The 16,922-nt window shown below is 37.0% G+C and overlaps 1 protein-coding gene across 1 annotated transcript in view; it reads left to right on the top strand.

Moving 5' to 3' along the window:
* Positions 1 to 16,922, top strand: part of LOC128664056 (troponin I, slow skeletal muscle-like) — a 35,561-nt gene that overhangs the window by 10,173 nt on the left and 8,466 nt on the right. Inside the window, exons 2-3 of the mRNA XM_053718727.1 lie at positions 10,717 to 10,848; positions 16,193 to 16,282. Coding sequence (XP_053574702.1) covers positions 10,723 to 10,848; positions 16,193 to 16,282 — 216 coding nt within the window. The 5' untranslated portion in view covers positions 10,717 to 10,722. The remainder of the gene's footprint in view (positions 1 to 10,716; positions 10,849 to 16,192; positions 16,283 to 16,922) is intronic.

Raw genomic sequence — 16,922 nt, 5'->3', positions numbered from 1 at the left:
ATGGTAATCTCTGCCTAATAAGAGTGTATTTTTTATTTTAGTGTATTTATGTTGCTTGGTACACATTTGTTTTTAACACTTAGCCTTTACACAAGGTCCTTAGGCACGCTAACAAGACAAGCGCAAATTTAAACCTAGATTTGGAGTTTGGCGTTAGCCGTGAAAACCAGCGTTAGAGGCTCCTAACGCTGGTTTTAGGCTACCGCCGGTATTTGGAGTCACTCAAAATAGGGTCTAACGCTCACTTTTCAGCCGCGACTTTTCCATACCGCAGATCCCCTTACGTAAATTGCGTATCCTATCTTTTCAATGGGATCTTTCTAACTCCGGTATTTCGAGTCATTTCTGAAGTGAGCGTTAGACATCTAACGACAAAACTCCAGCCGCAGGAAAAAAGTCAGTAGTTAAGAGCTTTCTGGGCTAAAGCCGGTTTATAAAGCTCTTAACTACTGTACTCTAAAGTACACTAACACCCATAAACTACCTATGTACCCCTAAACCGAGACCCCCCACATTGCCGACACTCGAATACATTTTTTTAACCCCAAATCTGCCGACCGCCACCTACGTTATCCTTATGTACCCCTAATCTGCTGCCCCTAACACCGCTGACCCCTGTATTATATTTATTAACCCCTAATCTGCCCCCCTCAACGTCGCCTCCACCTACCTACACTTATTAACCCCTAATCTGCCGAGCGGACCTGAGCGCTACTATAATAAAGTTATTAACCCCTAATCCGCCTCACTAACCCTATAATAAATAGTATTAACCCCTAATCTGCCCTCCCTAACATCGCCGACACCTAACTTAAATTATTAACCCCTATTCTGCCGACCGGAGCTCACCGCTATTCTAATAAATGTATTAACCCCTAAAGCTAAGTCTAACACTAACACCCCCCTAAATTAAATATAATTTAAATCTAACGAAATTAATTATCTCTTATTAAATAAATTATTCCTATTTAAAGCTAAATACTTACCTGTAAAATAAATCCTAATATAGCTACAATATAAATTATAATTATATTATAGCTATTTTAGGATTAATATTTATTTTACAGGTAACTTTGTATTTATTTTAACCAGGTACAATAGCTATTAAATAGTTAAGAACTATTTAATAGCTAAAATAGTTAAAATAATTACAAATTTACCTGTAAAAGAAATCCTAACCTAAGTTACAATTAAACCTAACACTATGCTATCAATAAATTAATTAAATAAACTACCTACAATTACCTACAATTAACCTAACACTACACTATAAATAAATTAATTAAATACAATTCCTACAAATAAATACAATTAAATAAACTTGCTAAAGTACAAAAAATAAAAAAGAACTAAGTTACAAAAAATAAAAAAATATTTACAAACATTAGAAAAATATTACAACAATTTTAAACTAATTACACCTACTCTAAGCCCCCTAATAAAATAACAAAGCCCCCCAAAATAAAAAAATGCCCTACCCTATTCTAAATAACTAAAGTTCAAAGCTCTTTTACCTTACCAGCCCTGAACAGGGCCCTTTGCGGGGCATGCCCCAAGAAGTTCAGCTCTTTTGCCTGTAAAAGAAAAAATACAATACCCAAGCCCCCCAACATTACAACCCACCACCCACATACCCCTAATCTAACCCAAACCCCCCTTAAATAAACCTAACACTAAGCCCCTGAAGATCTTCCTACCTTATCTTCACCTCACCGGGTTCAACGATCTGTCCAGAAGAGCTCCTCCGATGTCCTGATCCAAGCCCAAGCGGGGGGCTGAAGAGGTCCATGATCCGGATGAAGTCTTCATCCAAGCGGGAGCTGAAGAGGTCCATGATCCGGATGAAGTCTTCTATCAACGGCATCTTCAATCTTCTTTCTTCCGGATCCATCTTGCAGACCTCCGACGCGGAACATCCTGCTGGCCCGACAGACTAACGACGAATGACGGTTCCTTTAAGGGACGTCATCCAAGATGGCGTCCCTCGAATTCCGATTGGCTGATAGGATTCTATCAGCCAATCGGAATTAAGGTAGGAATATTCTGATTGGCTGATGGAATCAGCCAATCAGAATCAAGTTCAATCCGATTGGCTGATCCAATCAGCCAATCAGATTGAGCTCGCATTCTATTGGCTGATCGGAACAGCCAATAGATTGCGAGCTCAATCTGATTGGCTGATTGAATCAGCCAATCTGATTGAACTTGAATCTGATTGGCTGATTCCATCAGCCAATCAGAATATTCCTACCTTAATTCCGATTGGCTGATAGAATCCTATCAGCCAATCGGAATTCGGGGGACGCCATCTTGGATGACGTCCCTTAAAGGAACCGTCATTCGTCGTTAGTCCGTCGGGCCAGCAGGATGTTCCGCGTCGGAGGTCTGCAAGATGGATCCGGAAGAAAGAAGATTGAAGATGCCATTGATAGAAGACTTCATCCGGATAATGGACCTCTTCAGCTCCCGCTTGGATGAAGACTTCATCCGGATCATGGACCTCTTCAGCCCCCCGCTTGGGCTTGGATCAGGACATCGGAGGAGCTCTTCTGGACAGATCGTTGAACCCGGTGAGGTGAAGATAAGGTAGGAAGATCTTCAGGGGCTTAGTGTTAGGTTTATTTAAGGGGGGTTTGGGTTAGATTAGGGGTATGTGGGTGGTGGGTTGTAATGTTGGGGGGCTTGGGTATTGTATTTTTTCTTTTACAGGCAAAAGAGCTGAACTTCTTGGGGCATGCCCCGCAAAGGGCCCTGTTCAGGGCTGGTAAGGTAAAAGAGCTTTGAACTTTAGTTATTTAGAATAGGATAGGGCATTTTTTTTATTTTGGGGGGCTTTGTTATTTTATTAGGGGGCTTAGAGTAGGTGTAATTAAAATGCTTCTGTATATTATCTCTGTCTGTATACCAAAGCCCAGTACTTGGAGAGAACGATGGAAAATGAACATTTTATTACTCATCTCTCCTACCTCTCATTGGTAGTGCAATTTTTTTCCTGCTAAATATGTTTACATAGCCTTTTTATAGCCAATACTTAATTTGACATTAAACACAAAATGTGAACTACATGATTATGAACCTTCATATATAAGAATAACTTTGCCATGAAAACTGCAGTTTTATTTTGTCAAATGAGTATTTTGTTTTATGTTCTTTTAACTGATTTCCCTGTCCCCCAGAACAAAACCCCTGCTAACCATATTCAGATACAGCACAAACTATATTTGCACATGTGCAGACTAGGGTAGCCTGTCCTCTTGTAATTAACTTAAAGGGACAGTATACACCAATTCTCATTTAGATGCATGTAATAGACACTACTATAAAGAAGAATATGCACAGATACTGATATAAAAATCCAGTATAAAACCTTTTTAAAAACGTACTTAGTATCTTCCAGTTTAGCACGGTTAATGAGGTTAGGCTGGGACACCCAGTGAAAGGGGCTGGGAAAGAAAGAAGAGCAGATACTCCCCCCTCACTGCATATGAAAAGACCCATTACACAACTAGGAATCTGTAGACATCAGTATACATTTAAAACTTTGGGGTTTGGTTAGGAGTCTGTAAATCAGCACAATGCTATTTAAAATAAGCAAAACTATAGATTTTTGCAAAAACACTCCCAGACCGGCTATGTAAATGGATCTACAACACCTTTATGCAAAGAAAAATCTAGTGTACAGTGTCCCTTTAAGGAGGTTGAGCACTGATTCAGCTTAGTTACTATTGCAAAAAATGATTTCCCTATCATGATTGTTGACGCAAAACTGATAATCCACCTTTAAAAAGCATGTGACCCCATAGAAGCTTAGCTTATTACATGAATAGGGGACAAAATAAATATTTTTTATTTTATTTTTTTACACTGCAGAAAATAAATATAATAAATTTAATTTATGCAAAAATAAAAAAGCCCTAAAACTTAATACTTGCAGACTGTCTGCCAGTACCCAAGATGGTGGTAAATAGTATGGGTGGCAGGGGGGAAAAGAGCAGTTTTTTAAGAATCAGGGAGGTTCTTCCAAATTGATTGTAATAAAATATAAAAATTGGGAGGTCTCCCTTAATCATAAGATAACCTATATTAGTAGGTAAACATAAAACCTTAAAATCAATGTGTTATTACATTTCATAAAAAAGGGGTTAAATAACCATACACTATCAGCCAAATAGCAGTCTGACAATAAAAAAAATATATTATCTACAGAATATGTAGTTGATTGACAGCCCCTGCTGGCAGCCGATTGGCTGCGAGTCTGCAGGGGGCGGCGTTGCACCAGCAGCTCTTGTGAGCTGCTGGTGCAATGCTGAATACGGAGAGCGTATTGCTCTCCGTATTCAGCGAGTTCTGGCGGACCTGATCCGCACTTTCGGATCACTTCCGCCAGACTTTGATAAATAGAGGCCTCTGTCTGTATCACACTGTCTGTCTCACACTCTCTGTCTGTCTGTCTCACACTCTCTGTCTGTCTCACACTCTCTGTCTGTCTCACACTCTCTGTCTGTCTGTCTCACACTGTCTGTCTGTCTGTATCACACTCTCTCTCTCACACTCTCTCACTCTCTGACTGTCTGTCTCTCACACTCTCTCACTCTCTGCCTGTCTGTCTCTCACTCTCTGCCTGTCTGTCTATCACAATCTCTCACTCTCTGCCTGTCTGTCTCTCACACTCTCTCACTCTCTGCCTGTCTGTCTCTCACAATCTCTCACTCTCTGCCTGTCTGTCTCTCACTCTCTGCCTGTCTGTCTCTCTCACTCTCTGCCTGTCTGTCTCTCTCACTCTCTGCCTGTCTGTCTCTCACACTCTCTGCCTGTCTGTCTCTCACACTCTCTGCCTGTCTGTCTCTCACACTCTCTGCCTGTCTGTCTCTCACACTCTCTGCCTGTATTTCTCTCTCACTCTCTGCCTGTCTGTCTCTCTCACTCTCTGCCTGTCTGTCTCTTTCACTCTCTGCCTGTCTGTCTCTCACACTCTCTGTCTGTCTCTCTCACTCTCTGCCTGTCTGTCTCTCACACTCTCTGTCTGCCTCTCACACTCTCTGTCTGTCTCTTTCTGTCACTGAGTTTGTGTGTAGAAACCATTGCACATATAATGTTATGTAATTGCTTGCAACTCCTGCTGTTCTGCGATAGAAACACCAATGGGTGTAGAACAAGGCGTGCTCCATAACTGTGTGTGCATATCTTGCTAGTCAGTGATGGAATAGTGACTTTTATCTGTCACAACAGAAATAAATGTCTTGGAAAGATCAAAATGACAAACAAAATTGTACAAAACTTGCTATAGCTAAGAGACCAGGGCTTATTACAGAGGCAAAACTCAAGGATGATTTCAAAATCCTGTCCAGGCAATTCTTTTCTTTATGACTTTTTATTTTATGGTTTTAATTATTTAGTTATATTTGACTTTCTTATACCTTGTTGATGAGGTCTCTATCTTGCTAGATACCGTGATCAATGTCTTTAATTGCCTGGATTATTTTATAATATAAGAAGCTAGTTTACATGAATTAAGTGCAGACTAGAGATGCTGAAATGAGAATGTGACAATCAGCCTAGATTGTGCTATACACAAAATATATTTTCTGTCTCATAGAAGCCAGACACATGATAAAGGGGTTTCTATTACTGAAATACAAGTCATTATTTGTTAAATAAAGCTTATTTCCTGTGAGGCAGGGAGCCCTGAGTGATATTAGACCACTCTTGAATGACAAAAACTTTTTACTAACGCACATCTGAATGAATCCGCTTCATGTGAAGTTTGCCGCGTACCCTTTTTTTTTTTTTTTTTTTTTTTTTGAGTGAATATTTAAAGGGACGTTGAAGTGCAAAAATTCAGACCATGCAAGCTTATCAGTTTAACTTCCTTAAAGAGGTTAACATAGTTAAATTGCCACATGATCCAGCTAGTCGCAGATGGGCTCCTGAACAGTACTTTAACTATGCATGTAACCTATTTGTGGGGTTAAACACATAGATTTGCAGGGCTGGTAGTGCTGAAATGACATGCATGCCATTTATGTTTGCCCTACAGTTTAGTGGCAGGTTTACTCTTGTATTTAAAAGGTTCCTACCTGTATGTGTACCTGTAGCATGCATTACTCTAATGGGAAATTATAATAGTTATAAAAATTAGTCATATCGATCATACTGTTATAAATTTCTCAATGCCTTGGTATTGCAGTTTAACTGAGCTAATAAACTCATCTGCAAACCTAGCAATCCCAATTACTTTTAGAGTTGCTATAATCAAACAGATAACACCACCCATGTATCACATGAACTTTAGATCTGTGACAGTCTGAACATGGGTTTAGACCTTTTTGTCTGAGAGAAAAACCCTAAACACATTGGAGTCTATAATAATTCCCAGAAACTAGGGATCTAATTGACAGACTCATCTGCTAGTTGAAGCTTGAAGTAACCTGAATAACTCTGTGTTACAGACCACTGTTCTTCTGGTGATGACTTTATCAGAATCTTCAACATAAAAGGAATCACTGAGATTATCATTAAAGGAACATAAAGGCAAAAGGAAATATATTCTTAATTGTTAAATCATGTTATTATTGCACTATTGCTAGCATATAACTGTGTTAGCCTGAAACTGGATTAACATCAGCGGCTGTGCTAAACCTGGTTCATATTACAAGTTGTAAGTTATGCATTGCGCTAGAGCACAACACATAACAGTGCTAAAAAGTTAGCACAACTTCAGACTTAAAGGAAAGTGTTAAGTTTAGAATAAAAGCATAAGAAAACACCTATTCAAATAAAGTAATTTAGCCACACAAACTCGCTAATATGTACCCTACGACATTGCCTCTGTGTTGGCGTGGATGTGGTGCCATAGGCACAGATCTGCACGTATGGTGGGGATGCCCAAAGATAACCCCACTTTGGAAGGAGACTGAAAGATTGTACGATTCCTTGAAACATCCCCACATTATCGCCCTGCTACATATCATAGAGAATGTCACACCAGAAATGTCGAATGTACATACATACAGAAAAGAAAATTTTGCCCCCCCCTTTTTTTTTGTCCCTCCCCTAACTCATAGTTTCATTTTTTTTTCCACGAGACATATGACAAGCTTATTGAGACGGGCTATTCGATGGCTACTGACTTGAGAATATATCTAATATGGTTATTTGTGAATGTACACTGAGTCCGGAGTGATTAACTCATGACCAGCTACTCCAATACTAATACCGATATGGGATTTATTGTGCGACATAAGCCGTTTCCTTCAGTAAAATGTAACTATGTAACTACCCAGAATATATTGACACCTTGTTTCCAACTGCATTTGATGATTATCTGTTTAATGATAAAAAATCTTTCAATAAAAAAAAGACTTACAGATGTTAGCTCCTCTGAGTCTTTTTACTCGAGCGATAACTTTTTACTTTTAACCTGTAATATGAGTGCAGATTAGGAGCGATACTGATTACCTTGCGTAGTATTAGCGATGAATAGTGCTATGTTTGCGCTACACTTGTAATCTATGTTTTTATGGGGAATTCAGAATATGTTTTATGTCTTTTATTTTATACACCTCCATAAAAACCGCTTGTGTGTTCTAAGACATCCCTGGGAAACAAACACTCAAACCTTTTAACACCGTCCTAAATACCTTCTGTTTGCTAAAGTACTAATGTGGGCAAATGTCAGGTACTATTAAAATAAATGGATGTGCTCTAAAGCTACTGCAAGTATCTGAGAAAGCTCAGACTATCTGTGCTGTGTTTTGCCTGCTCAGACAGTATGATAATTAATATATAGATCTGCCCATTTAATGCCTGGATTGCACAGCATCGGTAGAATAAAGAGTTGTAAAGTACCAAAATTGCTATTCAGAGAGAGAGAGACCCTTCGCACAGTGGCGTCAGCAGACAATAGTTCTAAGGGGGCACTTCCTGGAGGTCCACTAGTGTTTTGAGTCTGGACATGACAGGAGGGGGATTTGGTTAATGGGCCGAGTGGCCTGCTGGTGGAATCGGGATGTGCCGTTGCCAGACCCATCGCAGAGCTGGGGGAGCCCGGGCAGAGTGGGGTGGAAAAATTAGAACCAATCACAGTTAGAGGGGCACATGAGGGGGCAGCCATTATGCTAGAGGGTCTAGTGCCACTGCCTATGCAGAACAGAGCTATAGCTCACACAAACTAGCTCCAAATAAGTAGAAACTAAAGTAAAGCCATCAGAAAAATATACATTTTCTATAAATTACAGAAGTATTACAAAATAAGTATAAAAATGACACCTTCATACAAAACAATGCTGTGTTGGTAAAAAAAATACAGGCGCAAAATATCGCTTTCGCTAAAGTGTTATTTGCGATCCACTTTGTAATACCAGTGCATGCAAATGTGCTCTGTTATTACAGGTGAGGTGCAATTGCATTCGCATTGCACGGAAGCATTGCGCTCATGAGAGTGCGCTTTCATAGGCTCCAATGGAAGCCTCGTTCTCATCACGTGAGCATGAAAACTAGCGCAGCGAAGGGGGTAAGTCACGCAGCGATGGGCAGCAAATGTAAATATGTCTATGGAGAGACTGTTGATAGATAAATAAATGTACAACTACAATGAAATGTAAATATATGGTTTAGTATCTCTCTAGATGCTTTATTATCTATATTGCTGGATACCCCTCTATTGCAGGTATATTTCTTATTTTTTTGTGTGACCAAGTGGTCCAGCCGAGTGCACAAACCTACTCTTTTCAGTTGGTACAATTTCAGATAAAAGATTAAAACTGGGCACATCAAGGGCATCATATACATCACATCTTTCTTCCCCTGATACCCATAGAGCTGTGATTTAACACCCTTTCTTCTTGTAGCGCACACACACAATTCTAAATCAAGCATAGCAGTAAATCAGTGTAAAATCTGCTATTTAAAATCACTCATAAAAGTAAAAAGAAAACATGGATGTAGCCAGATATGACACTTCTTCAGATGCTTATATTGGTGCTATAGAGAGATGTTATTCAAATGCCAAGTGGTTGTCTATATGCCACACAAATCTGCACCTACAGATGGAGAATTTTATTGTAAGCAATGGAATAAATAGAGCCAAGACAGCGGTGTATCTAAATGTGGTGTATAGCACTGATTCTTTACCATTGTCATAGTTCTTTATTCCATTTCTTTTTTAATAAATATGACAGTATGCGTGTTGCTTTACCCATATGAACCCTATGGTAGCAAAATACTGACACAGCAGATCTATTTGAATGTAAAGGAATGTTGTGAGTTGCCTCCTTTTCTAACATGCACAGGGCAGGAATTTAGCCTCCTCTCCACCAATAACAGTGATTTAAAGGGACAGTCTAGTCAAAATTAAGCTTTCATTATCCAGATAGGAAATGCAATTTTAAACAACTTTCCAAATCCCTTTTATCATCAAATTTGCTTTATTCTCTTGATATTATTTGTTAAAAGTTAAACCTAGGTAGGCTCATATGCTATTTTCTAAACCCTTGAAGGCTGCCCCTTATTTCAATGCATTTGTCAGTTTTTCACAACTAGAGGCCATAAGTTCATGTGTGCCATACAGGTAACATTGTGACCACGCCCGTGAATTTACATGTGAAAGGGCACTGATTGGCTAAATATAAGTCTGTCAAAAGAACTGAAATAAGGGGGCAGTCTGCAAAGGCTTAGACACAAGGTAATCACAGAGGTAAAAAGTATATTAATATAACAGTGTTAGTTATGTAAAACAGGGGAATGGGTAATAAAGGGATTATCTATCTTTGTAAACAATAACAATTCTGGAGTAGACTGTCCCTTTAATTAACCCCTTTAGCTCACACACAGTAAAGTGATTTAATTACCTTTCCCCCTTTACTACAACCACTTGCACCCACTTAAAATCCCGCTGCCCCATGCTCTTGCGCCTCATGTTTTAACTCATTAAAAATAGATTAAACCATATACATTTATTTAAAAAGGTTTAAATTATTTTATTTTGGTCTACATTAAGCGCTATTGATAGCACAGGGTGCGCTATCCATATTGCCCCCCTGCGCTAAAAATAGTGGACAGTCTGGTATTACAAGTCAATGGTAAAAGAAATACCAATAATATAAGGAATAAGTAATTCAAAAAAGAGAGAAAAAAATAATATAAAAAGGTCAATTAAAAAGAATTGTTCAAAATAAAAGTTCACAGCTTCAAATGGTCAAAAAAGTTCCATATAATGGTAGTTAAAGTACTTTGCCCAGGCTGCACCACCCTTAGACAGGAGAGGCCACAGTCTCAAATTCTGAACTAGATAAGACAAAAGAAGGTATGACTCATAGCGTGATACTGTGTGTTTATAGATGGCATAGAAACTAAAAAATAACCACTCGGTTTTGATGGCACCAGATATGGAAGTACTAGTAGAGTTAGACTAATCAATCCTCAATAAATGAATCTTGCATTGAATGTGAAAATACCTACACTGAGCTTATTGTAGGACAAAAGCTAATAGCCAAATGAGGTTTGTCATTTTAATTAAAAAAAGACAAGATAGACCACCTTACTTTGCATGCTTTTACATCCAAATGTTCTATAATAGCTTAGCATTAATAACCACAAGCTATACATTTTCTTTTAGCGGTTATAAAATCAAGTAAAAACCAAGCTGGAGGACGTCTGTATACAGTGAAGTATTTGTCTGATCAGGAAAATTATACTTATGCTCTTTCTCATTAATAGACTCTTATGCTTGCAAGAGCAAGTGAAGATTTGGAACAAGAGATAAGAGAAACAGAAGAGGAAAAGAAAAGGACTTTAGCAGAAAACGTTCCAGCATTACAGACAAGTGGATTGTCTGTTCAACAACTACAGGCAAGAATTTCATTTTGCACAATACTTTTCTTTAGAATATAATATATAATATAATATAAGATGGCTGTACAGATGAACTATGAAATGGGTTTAACTATATTTGGTAATAGAAAATACTAAGCAGGGTACAAGATTAGCCTATCTTGAGTTCCAGAGTAAAAACACAGCATGGGGGTTCTTCATATGAATCAGTAAAACTACTCAAATTAGTAAACTCTTTAACTGGAAGATCTACTAAAATGCTCAAAAAAGAAAAAGGCAAATTATAAGAAACGGGAAGCACAGGCTTTTCAATGTTTTTTTCACATCTTAAATGAACATGAACGTTTTTAAATAAATCTTTCAGGGTAGAGATAAAGGATGCAATTTTAAGAAACTTTTTGATTTACTTCCATTATCAAATCCACTTCTTTCTTTTGAAATCCCATAGCAAGGTAAGTTCAGGAACAGCAATGCACAGATAGGAGCTAGCTAGTGATTGGTGGCTACAAACATGTGTCTTGTCATTAGTGCACTATATGTGTACCACTAGGTACCAGTAATGCATTGCTGCTTTGGATATCAAAAGTATAACTTTAAGAAAACGGCTCTATTCACAGTTCAGTTTCACCTTTACTATGAAGACACTGTGCATTTTATTGTGTTATATGTGTTGTGTATTAAAGGGACGTTAAACACTTTGAGATGGTAATATAAATGATAAATTGTATATAATAAAACAACTCTGCAATATAATTTCATTATTTATTTTGTCCTGTTTGCCTGTAATTCCATTCTGAAATTGTGAGCTTTTCAGTTCCTGTTAGAAATGGAAGTGCAGAACACTGTTAAATCCAGCACAACCATTGGCTGCACACTCTAGTGACCTATTTATAACTGACCCTAATTGGCCACAGCAGAGAAGGTAACACAAGTTACAACATGGCAGCTCCCATTGTTTTATAGACACTAAAACTTTACTCTTATTTTGTCACTTTTTAAACAACTAATTAAACTTTAAAACATACATCTATATGTTAGTTAGTCATGGACTAATCTTTTCTTTAAATGCATCATTCTATCTAGCATGTATTTAGTGTTTAATGTCCCTTTAAGCCCAGGCTGTAAATGGTTCCTTCTATCTATTTGCAATTAGTGTTTTAAGGCGTTTACCCGCTCTGCTTATTCTTCCGACTGTGAGATACTATAAAATATACCCGCTTCTTTCTCAGGATGTGATTCTTCAGATAGCCATACTAACACTATCTGACTGCTTCTGGTCACATGGTTTGTCTCCGTGTAACAGATCCGGCTCCTCTAACAACTGCACACTAACACAGGAGTTACCTCCTTGCTCGTGGTTCCTCTCTTGATGCTAATAGAACAACATATGAAAAAGGATGGGTAGCCCAAATAACATTCAGTGCTTTATTTTAATACTAGACAGCATATCCGAGGTCACGCTTATGCGTTTCAGACATACAATGCCCTTTCACACCTCTTAAATTACAGTAAAGTTTTTTTAATTGATCCCTTTGTTTATTGTATGAGGGAAATCTGATAAACCTATTGCAATCCGAATCCATCCTGATCACTTTTAAAGAATCTGAAAGCCATTTGTATATAGGCAGGATGGGCATACTGTGGGCGTGTTTGCTCAATTGCATTTTCATTTTTATTTATTTTTTACTTTTTATTTATTTTTTATTTACTTTTACTGATTTTAAAAGCACAGTTTTCCCAGTCTGATGGGAAACTGATCCAATGCCATATTGTAGCTGCAAAAAAATGTTAAAGAAGATTGCTCCTTCATGAACGTGTTTTTTTATAATAGGAATCGCCCTTGTGACCAGGCTTTCAAATTAGATTGCGCCTTTGTGACCAGGCTTTCAAATTAGATTGCGCCTTTGTGACCAGGCCTTCAAATGGGATTTCACCTTCATAACCAGGGTATTTAGTAATGTTGGTGCAAGAACTGTAAAACGCACTGTGATCATGATCCCATTTGAAAGCCACGAACAGTTTCGTGTTTTATAATTTCAGTACTGATAAAAGTCCATCTGTAGTATTTTTGTTTCTAGATGTATATAATGTCAAACTGGACAACAGTGCTTTTAATATAAATCAACTGAACAAAACACTAATTTAAAAAAGTGTCAATACAGTCAATGTGCCCAGTATGCCCATCATGTATTTATACAAATAGCATTCAGATTGTTTACCAGTGTTCAAGATGGATTCAGATTGCAATAGGTTCCTCTTGAACTCACGAACGATCCCGTTTGAAAAGCCGATTTTGATTACGCCTGTACTGATAGTCACTATCATGACATTGGGAGTGTGACTTAAAAAGCATCAACAGAAGGTGATTGTGCCAGGCCATTTCTAGATGTTAGGGTCCTGATCTCACTTTACCTGAGGATCCACTTAGTTGTACAGGATATCACATACTCAATACATATACATATGTAAAAGTGTACCCTGGCCACTGCAGACGAATCATACAATAGCGATGAAAAGAGCTTTAATAATTCAATACCCTGTATACAAATACACCTTGCACATGTGTGACATAACAAAATGATTCAAAATTGTCTTGGAGTATTTGCAAAGATGTCCAAAAGGCCATTTCTGGGGTTTATCAACTGCCTTTAGGTGTTGAATTAGAAAAGGTTAAAATGGTCTCAAACTGTTGAAAAGTATTGTGATCAAGAACTTTTTGTCTCTATATTAAAAATAGGGGAGCTGAAAATGCCATCATGGATTGTGATGTTGTTGAAAATAAAAAGTGCCTAGTTCAGCTAAAAAAAAAAGCCATAAACAAGCTAGCTGATAGATTGTGATCTACTTCAATATGTTTAAATGGTTTGGGGGTTATAGTTAAATATAGTGCACATTGCAGCATTTTATTCTTGCACTTTTATGTCCCTTTTAAGGAAATAAATGATACATGGCGAGAGTAAAACATGGCAGCAAATTCATTAATTCTGAGGACGAGCTATCCCAACACGCGTTATTTCAATTGCGCTCAAGTGATCACATTTACTTTCAACTTGTAATACCAGCGATAAACTCGATGTACGCAAACACCAGTGATAAACCCCTTTTTGCTTGAGCGTAACTGTTGGCGCACTACTCGTAATCTGGCCCTCTGATGGTAGTATTAAATATGAATACGTTTCCTAGTTTTAATGTGTGATTTCAAATATATTTCATAAGGTGGTGAGAGTCCACAAGCTTTGACGTGTGGGATTCAACTTCTGGCCACTAGGAGGAGGCAGTTTTAATTTGCATCTCTTTATACCCTGCTTTTTCTTTTATTGCTTTTCTGTTATTCTGTTCTCTTTTTTTTGTTTTTTTGTTTTTTAATGGATGTTTAACATGTTAACTGATTATGCACAAAAACTTTAACAATAAAAAAAGTTTGAAAAGCCAAAATGCCATTTAAAACGGACAAAGATGTCAAGGGTGTAGAATTTCAAATGCTGCTGAAGACATGTTTTCTGATGGATTGATATACCAGTGTCAAAATGTCCCCATTCAAGGCATAGGATATGTCATTAAGCCACAAATGTGTTTGAAAGACTGAGATAATGATAGGTTGACACAGGTTTTGGATTATAATGGACACTTGTGATAGTTAAATAGGTATATCATTTGCTCCAGCTATTCTGGAGAAGTGCTTTAAAGGGACATGAAACCCAAAATTTGTCTTTCATGATTCAGATAGAGAATACAATTTTAATTTGTTTTTCCAATTTACTTCTATTATCAAATTTGTGTCATTCTCATGTTATTCTTTGTTTAAGAGATATTTGGATATTTAGCGTGCACATGTCTGCAGCACTACATGACAGGAAATAGTGCTGCCATCTATACCTTGTTGCAAAACTGCTGCCATATAGTGCTGCCGACACATGCACACTCCTGAATTTTCCTTCCTTATTTTCAACAAAGGATAACAAGAAAATGAACAACATTTGGTAATAGAAGTAAATTGGAAACTTTTTTAAAATGGTTTGCTCTATCTGAATCATGAAAGAAAAATTTGGAGTTTTATGTCCCTTTAAATATGCAAAGCGTAAGGAATAGTAAAGTAAAAAATAAACTGTTATGGTTCAGATTGAGCATACAATTTAAAAAAAAAAAAACTCTCCAATTTACTTATTAAATTTGCTTCCTTCCTTGGTATCCTTTGTTTAAGAATGAACCTGCGTAGGCTCATAGGAGCACTGAAATGTGCAAGTGTGTTTAGCACACAATGGCTTCATTGCAGCAATGTTTGTAGCAAGACACAAAGGATACTAAGAGAACAAAACAAATATGATAATAGAACAAATTTTAAATATTTGAACTTACTTTTTTTTTTAGTATATAACAATCATTTAATTATCCCCTTATATCAATCTCTACTACCATATCATATAATACAGTACAGTATTGCAGAACCTTTATGCATTGCCTTCTTAATATATATCTGATGTTCACATACAAATAATACCAGATTCAACGAAAATATCCATGTTTGTGTGTCAGATTGTTTTAAAAGTGAATAATTCCACTTGCTTAAATATATGTTTTGCATGCTAAATCCTAGCATACAACAACTCAGTGCACGACATATTCTAAAAAAAAAAAAAAAAGAGAAATTAAAAATAAGTATCATGCTCTATGGTGTGCAACAATCACTTAAAACTTTGTGTTACATTATCCTATATGTGAAAGAGAGAGAAAAAAAAAAGAAAGAAAAAAAATGCACCCCATCTGTTGTGTATGTATGTCACATCGCTCTATGAGCGATATGATATGAAGTTCTACATCATTGTGCTATACTTTCTATATTAGTGTGCCATCCATCATGTTTGTGGCCCATAACGTGTTCTATTCTATAATACCAAACCACTCAAAACTTTGTGTTACATTATCCTATATGTGAAAGAGAGAGAAAAAAAAAAAAGAAAAAAAATGCACCCCATCTGTTGTGTATGTATGTCACATCGCTCTATGAGCGATATGATATGAAGTTCTACATCATTGTGCTATACTTTCTATATTAGTGTGCCATCCATCATGTTTGTGGCTCATAACGTGTTCTATTCTATAATACCAAACCACTCAAAACTTTGTGTTGCCTTATCCTTAATGTGAAAAACATAATTCATTTGTGAGAAAAAATAAAAAAAAAATCATGCTCTATAGTGTACAACAATCATTTAAAACTTTGTGTTACATTATCCTATATGTGGGGGGGGGGGGGGGAACAAAAAAACAACAACTCTCAAATGGTATGAGATATGTAGCTTCTAAATCCTATTTAGATGTTATTTTATTACAAGCTGAAAAATGTTGTATTTTCTTTTTAAAGGAATTATGCATGAAACTTCACAGGCAAATTGATGCCGTGGATGAAGAGCGTTACGATATTGACGTCAAAGTGAAAAAAAATGAACTGGAGGTACTTTTTTGTTAGACATTGACGATGTAAAGACTGAAAATGGTTAAATGGACAATAAACTAAAAAAATGTATCTATTGGCATAAAAGAGCAACATGTTAAAAATTATATCTTTTTTGTATCCTTTCAGAAAAAATCAAAGTGCCTCATGTATTTGATCTTGCAGCATTATACGCAGTAATTGTTTAGTTCAGAGCACAAGCTCATGAGCACAGCTCTGTAATTGGCCACATCAAAGAAGATTGTGAACATGGATTCCCCTTTTTCAAGAGGTTTATCCCCAAACAGCTCTTAATTTGCAAATCTTTTTAAATTGAGCTAACAAAATGTCAATTATAAATGGCCAGTATAGTCAGTTTTTTTTATTTATGCAACAGAAATATGAATGCTCTGGATTTCAAATAGATGCTTTAAAGGCCATTTTATTAGTAAAATTAGAATTGTTTTGAAGGTCAACGAGAGACCCCTTTAGAAGCCTCTTTTTAATGTTCTTTATCTTACTTTCTCTGCTGTGGCCAATTATGGACAGATATAAACAAGGGTTCTGCAATCTATGGAATGCGTTATCTGGGGGAGGGGATGGAAACACTAGACTATTCAAGGTTAAATTACTGGAAAAGCAGGCAAAATAAAAAAATTAA

Source organism: Bombina bombina, chromosome 6 (assembly GCF_027579735.1).
Source record: "Bombina bombina isolate aBomBom1 chromosome 6, aBomBom1.pri, whole genome shotgun sequence".
NCBI lineage: Eukaryota > Metazoa > Chordata > Amphibia > Anura > Bombinatoridae > Bombina > Bombina bombina.
The sequence above is the reverse complement of the archived record's forward strand: the minus strand, read 5'-3'. Positions and strand labels throughout refer to the sequence as shown.